Source organism: Arachis ipaensis, chromosome B4 (genome assembly GCF_059453495.1).
Source record: "Arachis ipaensis isolate K30076 ecotype BB chromosome B4, ASM5945349v1, whole genome shotgun sequence".
NCBI classification, from domain to species: Eukaryota; Viridiplantae; Streptophyta; class Magnoliopsida; order Fabales; family Fabaceae; genus Arachis; species Arachis ipaensis.
This window is the reverse complement of record NC_142439.1, coordinates 14,954,101-14,965,225: the sequence shown is the minus strand read 5'-3', so window position 1 is coordinate 14,965,225 and position 11,125 is coordinate 14,954,101. Positions and strand designations below refer to the sequence as shown.

General features: G+C 36.0%; 1 protein-coding gene across 2 annotated transcripts; it reads left to right on the top strand.

Annotated features, from left to right (window-relative positions):
• The first annotated feature begins 3,820 nt into the window (after positions 1-3,820).
• On the top strand, positions 3,821-9,741 carry LOC107638975 (phytochrome B-2). 2 transcript variants are annotated; one of them, XR_015880826.1, is made up of 5 exons: positions 3,823-6,240; positions 6,713-7,520; positions 8,344-8,370; positions 8,467-8,760; positions 8,913-9,741. XR_015880826.1 is itself a non-coding variant. In XM_016342374.3 (4 exons), the coding sequence occupies exons 1-4, from the start codon at positions 4,122-4,124 to the stop codon at positions 9,133-9,135; spliced, it is 3,444 nt and encodes a 1,147-aa protein (XP_016197860.1). In that variant the 5' UTR covers positions 3,821-4,121; the 3' UTR covers positions 9,136-9,741. The 2 variants fall into 2 exon arrangements, 1 of the variants encoding a protein (XP_016197860.1); XM_016342374.3 differs by lacking the exon at positions 8,344-8,370 and having other exon boundaries at positions 3,821-6,240.
• Positions 9,742-11,125: the final 1,384 nt, after the last annotated feature.

Here is an 11,125-nt window from a genome sequence, read left to right as displayed (position 1 = left end):
CTTTCTGCAGTGCTTGTCTCTTTGTCCTTTACAATATTCATGAATTGGATAGATCCAACACACTCAGTTACTTGAGATTGAGCCTCTCGTTCCTCGACGATAGATGTCAGAGTCCCTAACTTGGGACAGTCCTTCATTTGGTGTGGTCCCTTGCACACGAAGCATCTTCCTTTGGGCACGGAAGCCTTCTTCTTTTTCTCGTACTCTTTTTTTGAAGAGCATTTTCCTTTCTTCTTGGTTGATAAACTCTTTCCCTTGTCTCTCCCACCTTTAGTAGAATTAGGCTTGGAAGAAGAGTTGGGTTTAGAGTCTCCCCTATGATACTCAGAGAGTGATTCGGCCACCAAGATAGCTTCATCGACATCCTTAACATTCCTTCTTTGTAGTTCTTGTTTTGCCCAAGGTTGGAGTCCATCAATGAAGAAGAACAATGCATCCCCTGATGCTAAGTTGAGGATTTGAAGCGTGAGAGTAGTGAACTCCTTTACGTAGTCGCTAATCGTACTCTTGTGCTTCAACTCCCTCAACTTCTTCCTTGTTTCATAGACCACATTCTTAGAGAAGAATTGTCTTTTCAACTCCCTTTTGAAATCTTCCAATGTGGCTACGTTGCAAGTACCCTTTTTCATATCTACGCACTTTCTCCTCCACCATAAGGTAGCATTATCAGAAAAGGTAGAGAGTTGCAGTGCGTACCTTTATTGCTTCTTCGACCACCCCTTGACCTTTAAAGTACCTCTCCATTTGCCATAGGAAGTTCTCCACCTCTCGAGTGTCCCTCATGCCCTTGAACTCCTTTGCCTTTGGGAAATCAATCTTTGTCGTCTCCCTTATAATAGTTGGTCAAGATTTTGCCTCCTTGAATTAAACTCGAACTTCCTCAAATAGCTTTAAGGAATTCTCAAACTTCCTTCAATTTGGAGCATGCTTTCTTTGAAAGCATCTAGTTCTCCTAACAAGTGAGTCTTGAGAGTCTCTTTGTCATGTTCTATCCTTTGGAAGCGCTCATCCATAGAGGATAGAACATTCTCTAACATAAAAACTCTCTCTTCTAAGAAGTTAGAATCCTTACCTCTAAGCTCACTTGAAGAACGGGTCTTCTTACTTTCCTATTGAGAAGGAATGACATCCCTTCCCCTTTGAGACTCAACATACTCCATGGTTACACTAGAAGTCATACCTACAAACCACTTGTACTTCCTCTTGAACCTTGTTTTGATGCTAAATTGTCATGGTTTTGGACATACTCCAATGCTATCGTACTGGCACTCAGACTTACTCAACTTCTTGAGTTAAAACTAAGTCAGCTTAACCCTCAATATTTAACAAGAAAGTTAAGAACACAAGAGAAAGAAAGTTTTGATGGAAAGAATACTTTATTACTTAAATGTTTGTTACAAATGACTTTCCTACCACAACTTTTTAAATATTTTTAGATTATTCCATACCACTCTTTATACTTCTATATACATTAAGACTCTTTTAGAATACTCTACGACCTTCTAGAGTCTTCTAGAACTTTCTAAAATATTTTAGAATCTTCTAGAATATTCTAAAACGTTCTGAAACTATCTAGAATATTCTCAAACACTCTAAAAAATTATACAAACATTATTAAATCTAACCTTATAAAATTTATCGCGACATAATAGTTATATATATATATATATATATATAATGTGACCTTACTTGACATTAGAAACTAAACATATATATATATATATATATATAATGTGACCTTACTTGACATTAGAAACTAAACATATATATATATATATATATATATATATATATAATGTGACCTTACTTGACATTAGAAACTAAACTATTATTGTTGTTACCACGTGGTACACCTTTGTCATCTTCGATATTTCCATGACACCTATTTATGTTTAGATTGATAGTTTAATAGAAAAACACCAAAAGTTACACTTATCCTCCTGTTCAGTCCTATGAGAATTTGGAGGATTATACAAAATTAATACACAATCTTTTCAAAATTGTTTAGTCAGTCCTTTTCTTTTGACAAAAAGAGAAAGTTTAAACATTATGTTAATGTGGAGTTTAGTACCTCTATAATAAATAGTAATATGCTTTAGATTGTTTTTTTTTTCTTCTTGTAATGGTATCTCTCAATATGACAACAAAGACATCGTCATCAATTGAAGATCCATTTAAAAATGGTTTAATTATTTTGATAATTTTTATAATTTTATTAAATTTTTAATTATATTTTTATTTTTTTAATTAAATTTTTATATTATATCAAATTTTATAATTAAATTCCTGTTATCACAAAAATATTAGAATTAAATGAATATTTATTTAAGTATTAGACATATTTGTTTTATTTAATAAAATATTATGTTAATTCTAATATTTTTATCACGACAGTGACTTAATTAAAAAATTTAATATGGTATAAGAAGCCAATTAAAAAATATAAGAACTTAATTAAAAATTTGATAAAATTATAAAAACTGACAGAATAATTATACTTTTAAAAATTTATTCTGATTAATAAATTATTATATGTATAAAATAAAATTCAAATTCTCAATACTTACTTATAAAAATGCATAAAATAACTATCCAATTAATTTAAATTGGTTATATTTTAAATTGTTTAAACATTATATTTTAAGTATGAATTTTAAGAATAACTGTATATTATTTTTATAGTCGACCTTTTATTTATCAAAATATAAATGTAAACATGACTAAAAATTAGTTATTGATTTCTAACCAAAAAGTATCCAAAAATTTACTTTTACTAATCTAAAAAATAATTAAATATATATAAAAAATTAATTACTAAATTAATTATACACATAAAATATATGTTAATATATAAAATATATACTAAAAATAAATTAAAATAATATATATATATAAATGTATAAAAATAATTTTAAAAAATAATTTAAAATTTAATGCTCAAGAAGTAAATTTAAAATTATCTCATAAAATATAAATTTATAAGATCAGAATATTAAGCTACTGCTCCTTATTCTGGGTTGGTATTTTAACTATTTGGTTTAATTACTCTGTTGGTCCCTATAATTTCGTAAAATTTTTAATTAGGTCCCTATACTTTTTTTTTAATTGGTCCCTGCACCAAATTTGTTTTTCAATTAAGTCCCTATACTTTCTTTTCATTTTATTTGAGCCCTCGCACAAATTTTTTTTTAGTTGGGTCCCTATACAATTAAGCCAATTACTATTAAGAATGACCTAATTGAAAAAAAAAATTTGGTATAAAGACCCAATTAAAAGGAAAAAAAGTATAGGGATCTAATTGAAAATTTCGCAAAATTATAGGGACTAATAGAGTAATTAAACCTAACTATTTTTATAAAGATGTTGATCCAAAACTAAAAAATTTATTGCAATTTTATATTTTAATCCTATAAATTTATATTTTACGAACTAATCCAAAATTCACCTCTTTAATATTTAGTAAATTCTAAAACTAAACTCTCAAATAAAATAAAATGCTTGCAGCAGTAAAAGAGGAATGAATTTTTTTAATTTTTTATTTAAAAGAATAAAATGTATTTTTTTATTATATATTTTATAAATAAAATTAAAAAATATAAAAAAAATTAAAGATGACATTTTACTTTCTTAAATTAAAAAAAAAAATTAGAGAGGACTATTGTCAAGAAGGGAATGGAATATAGATTATTAAAAAAAAGGGGATTGGAATAGCAAGTGAGAGGTGCGACTGCGAGAAAAACTCGGGGATGATGACAGATACTCATACGCCCACAATTTTCAAAGATAAATGGCGCACCAATCACCTTGACTCAATTATGTTCACCACCTCACTCCTCAGCCACAAACATTTTCCACCTCACCCACACATTTTAACGACACCAGAAAAGAAAAAAAAAATAAGAAAAGAAATGAAACGGAAAAGAAACGAAACAGTCATGTTCCTTTCTCTCTCAACAAACAACAAAACACAACAAAGAAAATAGAACAACTCTTCCTTCCTCCTTGCAACCACACACTCAGTCACCTGCTTAACAACTTCACTCTGCTGCTCCTCCTCCTCTTCTTTTTCTTGTTTCTCCAAATTCAGTTGACCTAATTTCCACAATCTCATTCTTCAAAAAATGGCCTCAGCAAGCAGAGCAACAAACAGAGTTCCCCACCACCAACACCAACACCAACAGCAACAACAACACCCCACAGCATCTTCATCAAAACGCACTGTCGTACACAACACGAACGACGCGTCAATAAGCAAGGCCATAGCGCAGTACACAGAAGACGCCCGCCTCCACGCCGTTTTCGAGCAGTCCGGCGAGTCCGGCAAGTCTTTCGACTACTCCCACTCCGTCCGCCACACCTCCGAGTCCGTACCGGAGCACCAGATCACAGCTTACCTACTGAAGATCCAGCGTGGCGGCCTCATCCAGCCTTTCGGCTGTATGATTGCCGTCGACGAGCCGTCCTTCCGCATCCTCGGATACTCCGAGAACGCTCGGGACATGCTCGGCATATCACCGCAGTCAGTCCCAACTCTCGAGCGTCTCCCCGGATCCCACGAGGAGGCGCTCACAATTGGTACTGACGTGCGCAGTCTTTTCACCCCCTCCAGCAGCACCTTGCTAGAGAGGGCGTTTGGGGCGCGCGAGATCACGCTCCTCAACCCAATTTGGATCCATTCCCGGAATTCCGGCAAGCCTTTTTATGGAATCTTGCACCGAATCGATGTTGGAATCGTCATCGATTTGGAGCCTGCTAGGACTGAGGACCCTGCACTGTCAATTGCAGGGGCTGTTCAGTCCCAGAAGCTAGCTGTTCGAGCTATTTCGCAGCTTCAGTCGCTTCCCGGAGGCGATGTGAAGCTTCTTTGTGACACTGTTGTGGAGAGTGTGAGAGAATTGACCGGTTATGATAGGGTGATGGTGTACAAATTTCATGAGGATGAGCATGGTGAGGTTGTTGCTGAGAGTAAGAGGCCTGATTTGGAGCCTTATATTGGTTTGCATTACCCTGCTACTGATATACCTCAGGCTTCGAGGTTCTTGTTCAAGCAGAATAGAGTTAGGATGATTGTAGATTGCAATGCTTCGCCATTGAGGGTGGTGCAGGATGAGGCCCTTGTGCAGCCCTTGTGTTTGGTTGGCTCCACCCTGCGTGCACCACACGGTTGCCACGCTCAGTATATGGCGAATATGGGGTCGATTGCTTCGCTGGTTATGGCGGTTATCATCAATGCTAATGATGAGGAAGCTGTTGGCGGCCGCAGCTCAATGAGGCTGTGGGGATTGGTTGTTTGCCACCACACTTCGGCCAGGTGTATACCTTTTCCCTTGAGGTATGCTTGTGAATTCTTGATGCAGGCCTTTGGGCTGCAGCTGAATATGGAGCTTCAATTGGCTTCTCAGTCATTAGAGAAGCGAGTTTTGAGGACGCAAACTCTGTTGTGTGACATGCTTCTTAGGGACTCGCCCACTGGCATTGTTACTCAGAGTCCTAGTATTATGGATTTGGTGCGGTGTGATGGAGCAGCTTTGTACTACAAAGGAAACTACTATCCATTGGGTGTAACACCTACTGAATCTCAAATAAGGGATATTATAGAGTGGTTGTTGGCATACCATGGAGATTCGACGGGTTTGAGTACTGATAGTCTGGGTGATGCTGGGTATCCTGGTGCTGCCTCGCTTGGGGATGCTGTTTGTGGGATGGCTGTTGCATATATCACTGAAGGGGATTTTCTTTTCTGGTTTAGGTCTCACACAGCAAAAGAGATCAAATGGGGTGGTGCAAAGCATCATCCTGAGGATAAGGATGATGGGCAGAGAATGCATCCTCGTTCTTCATTTAAGGCATTTTTGGAAGTGGTGAAAAGCCGGAGTTTGCCATGGGATAATGCAGAAATGGATGCGATTCACTCTTTGCAGCTTATTCTGCGAGACTCATTTAGAGATGCCGAGCATAGCAACTCAAAGGCTGTTATGCATTCGCATCTGGCGGATTTTGAGTTGCAAGGGGTAGATGAGCTAAGTTCTGTGGCGAGAGAAATGGTCAGATTGATAGAAACTGCCACTGCTCCCATATTCGCTGTTGACGTTGATGGCCGCATAAATGGGTGGAATGCAAAGGTTGCAGAATTGACAGGGCTTCCAGTCGACGAGGCTATGGGGAAGTCACTGGTTCATGATCTTGTGTACAAGGAGTTCGAAGAAACTGTAGACAAGCTTCTCTCTCGCGCTCTAAGAGGTATTCTTTCTAATTGAGATTATTAAGCGGGAGAATTCTGATTAAACCATTAGGATGGACAACTATCAATCTTACCATTTTTTCGTTTATGCCAATGTTCTATTTCTAACCATGATGGATAGAAGTTTGTAGAAGAGTACATGATATAATACACTGTAAACTGGAAGGAATTGGTTTCTTGCAAGTTACCATAACTAGTTAATTAGTTATTACAAGGCGATTAATAGTTGTTTCATTTGTAATTCAATGCTGACTGCCAAGTGGGCATAGATTTCAACTGGTTAACAACACAAAACTTATAAAAGTAAAGGAGGAGGGAAAAAGAAAATCATAGTCCAATTGAATATCATTCTCTGTTGGTTAGAAGCTACTAGTCATCTAGGCTTTAGTGAGGGTCTGCTTGGTTTGAGTAGGTGAAAAGTAGAAAGGTGGAAATTTCATACTTGACATAACTTGTATTTAATTAGTACAGGTGAAGAAGATAAGAATGTTGAGATAAAATTGAAGACATTTGGCCCAGAAAATCAAAATGGTGCAGTTTTTGTAGTGGTGAATGCTTGCTCCAGCAAGGATTATACAAATAATATAGTTGGAGTATGCTTTGTTGGTCAGGACGTTACTGGTCAGAAGGTTGTAATGGACAAATTCATCAACATACAAGGTGACTACAAGGCTATTGTACATAGCCCAAATCCATTGATCCCCCCAATTTTTGCATCGGATGATAACACTTGTTGCTTAGAGTGGAATGCAGCCATGGAAAAGCTTACTGGTTGGGGGCGTGCAGATGTAATTGGAAAGATGTTGGTTGGAGAGGTTTTCGGTAGTTGCTGTCAGTTAAAGGGCTCGGATGCTTTAACAAAGTTCATGATTGTGTTGCACAATTCCCTTGGTGGACAAGATACCGACAAGTTCCCTTTTTCATTTCTTGACCGGCATGGAAAATATGTGCAAGCTTTCTTGACAGCAAATAAGAGGGTTAACATGGATGGTCAGATTATTGGAGCTTTTTGCTTTTTGCAAATTGCGAGTCCTGATCTTCAACAGGCTCTGAAAATACAGAAGCAACAAGAGAAGAATTGCTATGCTAGGATGAAAGAGTTAGCCTATATTTGTCAAGAAATAAAGAATCCACTGAGTGGCATACGCTTTACAAACTCTCTTTTGGAGGCTACTGGATTGACCGATGAACAAAAGCAGTTTCTTGAGACTAGTACTGCATGTGAGAAGCAAATGTCAAAAATAATACAGGATGTTGACTTGGCAAGCATTGAAGATGGGTGAGTTTTCTTATCAATGATTTAAAAGTGAATTTTATGAGATATAATGATATCGTTTTAAATTTTGCTTTTATATATCCAACATTGCTCATGTGAAAGATTTCTAAGTTTGAATCTTGGAATTTGACCAATTACGGACTCCCATTTCAAACTTTTCTTGCAATGAAAAGGAATGGCTTAAATTTTTGGATCTAACCATTATTATGCATTTGCCAATCAGGTTATTTGATGATTTGATGTAAAGTTGACTTCACTTATAATGCTAAAAATATAATTTGATGTTGTCATTAAGTTCCATATATAATATTTCTTGTTCATTAAATTACTCTTTTTCAAGGATATGATAATTTGAACTATTAGCTAATGATGATTGGTGGATGCTCATAATGATGGAAATATATAATTAGTAGAGGAATACATAGTTTGTGGACCATAACAAAGATGAAGTTGTGAAAATGATTTAATCTATAGTTTTTCTAACCTTTTTCATATTGTTCATTATTGGAAGTTTAAAAAATGACGGCTGTTTGTGATGATTTTTCTAATTTGCAAGGATTGTGTCAATAAGACTAAGAGAAGGATAATACAAGATCAGAGATAAAAGTTCCCCTGTAGAAAAGCAAAACAAAAAAGATTTAGCTATAAAGTATAGGTTTCTAGTCTCTCAACTTGTCTGAGAGGGGAAACCCTTGCTAGGCATCTAATCTTATCTCATAGAACATGCTTGTCAGAAAATATACGCAATGCCTAGAATATGTGAATTTGGAGAATTGTACAGTTCATGTGAATGCCTAAATTTAATTCAATCTCAATTTGCTTGCAGGTTGACTGTCATGTTTCGCAGGCTTTGGTAGAAAGCTTTAGTAGGCTTAAATGCTTAGTGTCTTTCTATGCTTACCATATCTGTTAGGATGGCATTCATGTCTTTATTTCATTTTGGATTTAGATCAATGGAGCTTGAAAAGGGAGAATTCTTGCTTGGAAACGTCATCAATGCTGTTGTTAGCCAAGTAATGTTATTACTAAGAGAGAGAAATTTACAGTTGATTCGTGATATACCTGAAGAAATCAAGACGTTGGCTGTTTATGGTGATCAGTTGAGGATTCAACAAGTCTTGGCTGATTTCTTATTGAATATGGTGCGCTATGCGCCTTCTCCAGATGGGTGGGTAGAGATTCATGTACATCCAAGAATAAAACAAATCTCCGACGGGCTTACTCTTCTCCGTGCTGAATTTAGGTATTGTGGTTTGATCTTCAAGTCATTTCATTATTCCTTCGAAGAAATAGGGTTAAAAATGAGTTCATTAGATAAACATCATATTGTTCCAATTCTTAGATGTAAAAGGGCTTTACTATTCAACTAATTGCGGTTATTTGCGCTTTGTGAAGGATGGTATGTCCTGGTGAAGGTGTTCCTCCTGAATTGGTTCAAGACATGTTCCATAGCAGTCGTTGGGTGACTCAAGAAGGCTTAGGTCTGAGCATGAGCCGGAAGATTCTAAAGTTAATGAATGGTGAAGTCCAATATATCAGGGAGGCAGAAAGATGCTATTTCTTCGTTCTTCTTGAACTACCTGTAACACGGAGAACTTACTCTAAAATCGTTAACTAGTTATTTTGCAAGTGTAAAATTAGAGCCAAGGCACCACCCTATCATGTTGACTGTTAGATAGTTACCCGTTGTTGTATTCTCAAATTGTGCTCACCTAACAAGGCATGTTTGAGGGACCCAGGTTTTCAACAAGCTAATTTGGCCAGTTATCCCGGTTTGTATGTAATTCTACCAAGTTGGATTGTTGTTTTCACCCTGACAAAACTTGTTTGGTATGGCAACAGAGTGTAGTTAAATGTAACATTAAATCTTACTGATAAAGTAATGGCAGATTAGATGAAATGCTGTGTTTGCCATTTTCTGCATATCTTCATTGCCAAGTGAGTGTCCGGTGGAAATTTTTCGAGCAAATTAGCAGCTTCAGTGGACTCTGCTCCATGGTTTGGATTGAACTGCATCCATCTCCTGCCAGTTTGGCTTTTTTCTGGAACTAACTGTTTATACTATATTGTGTTTCCTAGTTTGCTAATAAGTGTAAGATATTTGTCTACATCAAGGTTTTGTTTATTCTGAGCATTGTTGCTTTTTCTATTCGTCGCCTATTTTTTTTCACCATTCCCTGTATATGCCTTCCTTCTCTGTAATAAAAAGCTTGGATTTCCTGTATCTTTTGGCACTCCAGGAGCACTGGCCTTTTCTTTAATATAAGATGAACATGCACTTTTTCCATCTCTTAATTTGTGTGTCTTTGCAGATTTGTTTTCTTATGCAGAAGATTAACAGATGAATTAGGTGCACAGATGGTCCAGAAAATCATCAATTAGACTGTTTTATGAGTGGGAGCTTGTGCAATGTTTGTTTTTGAGTTCACCAATTCAAACATCGCAAGTGAGAGAATTTTCACTTTTAGAAAGTTCATCAACGATCCAAAATGTCATCAAGGTTAGTGCTTCTCTTGGTAGAGGTTGAGTTCTTTTTTTCTCCCAAAGATGAAATGTTTTTTTCCTCCACATATCATCTTTATCATTTATTCTTGTTGAGATCAAGGAGGAGGAAGAATCACTATTTTTACTTAAGGATATAAAGAAATTTTGGATGGAACACCACACAAGCACAAACTTACAACACAACACAATTACTTCCTTTGAGGAAGGACTCATTACAAGAGGTCTATAAGATGTAACATCTTAGCAAAATGGAATGTCTTTTAAGACTTGCATGCCATTCTTGCCCCAATGCAAGGTTTAAGCACTAAAGGCTCTTGAAATACAGGTCAGTAACTTTTAGCTCTGTTAGTAACTATCTCAAGACAGAAATATGGAGATGTTGGAGATATAAACATGTTTGGATAAGGAATATAGAAACAGGCAAAATGTCTTTGTCATTGGACAAAATTTGCGAACCCAAAAACCAGAGGTAATTGAATTATGCATGTTTGGCCAACAGGTCAGTAGTAGCATTTGTCTCCCTCAAAGTATGAACCAATCATTTGAGCTAGTATATTATTGTCCTCATATTTGATAAATTGGGTTTATTTACTTTAGATTTAGTCACTATTTCATAGTCTGTAATCATCAATGCAGTTATGAATGTATTGACCAATGATCATGACGATGACCAAGGCTATTTTCTGTTTATAGTAGCTTATTAAAAACTATTTGTGAATGATGCAAAAATTGTCAAAGAAAGAGGGAAAACAAAGAGAATGTATTAAATTAGTACATCTCCAGTGTTTACATCACAAGCAAGAACTTGCTTTGATGATTTCTAGAATTGACACCTGTTTCCAGCTGATACTAGCATTTTGGAAACTGCTATCTGGGTTTAGGGTTTGTTCAAGTTGCTTTTTTTCCATGCCGTGTAGCATTATTGAAAGCTTCTTCAGCAACTTTCTGGTTGTAGTGGAAATAATTATTATTGTGTATTGAGAAAAAGTTGAGACTACAAATTAAAGTTCATGAAGGTATATGCCAAATCTAGCCACAGAAGTTGCATCTGCACCATTGTGTAATGTGCACCACCACCAGTTGCTCCCTCAGAAAAAGTTTCA

Coding starts and splice junctions, on each gene's coding strand:
- LOC107638975 (XM_016342374.3), top strand. CDS start 4,122: ATGGCCTCAGCAAGCAGAGCAACAAACAGAGTTCCCCACCACCAACAC. Junction 6,241..6,712: donor TCTCTCTCGCGCTCTAAGAG/GTATTCTTTCTA, acceptor TAATTAGTACAG/GTGAAGAAGATAAGAATGTT. Junction 8,761..8,912: donor CTTCTCCGTGCTGAATTTAG/GTATTGTGGTTT, acceptor CGCTTTGTGAAG/GATGGTATGTCCTGGTGAAG.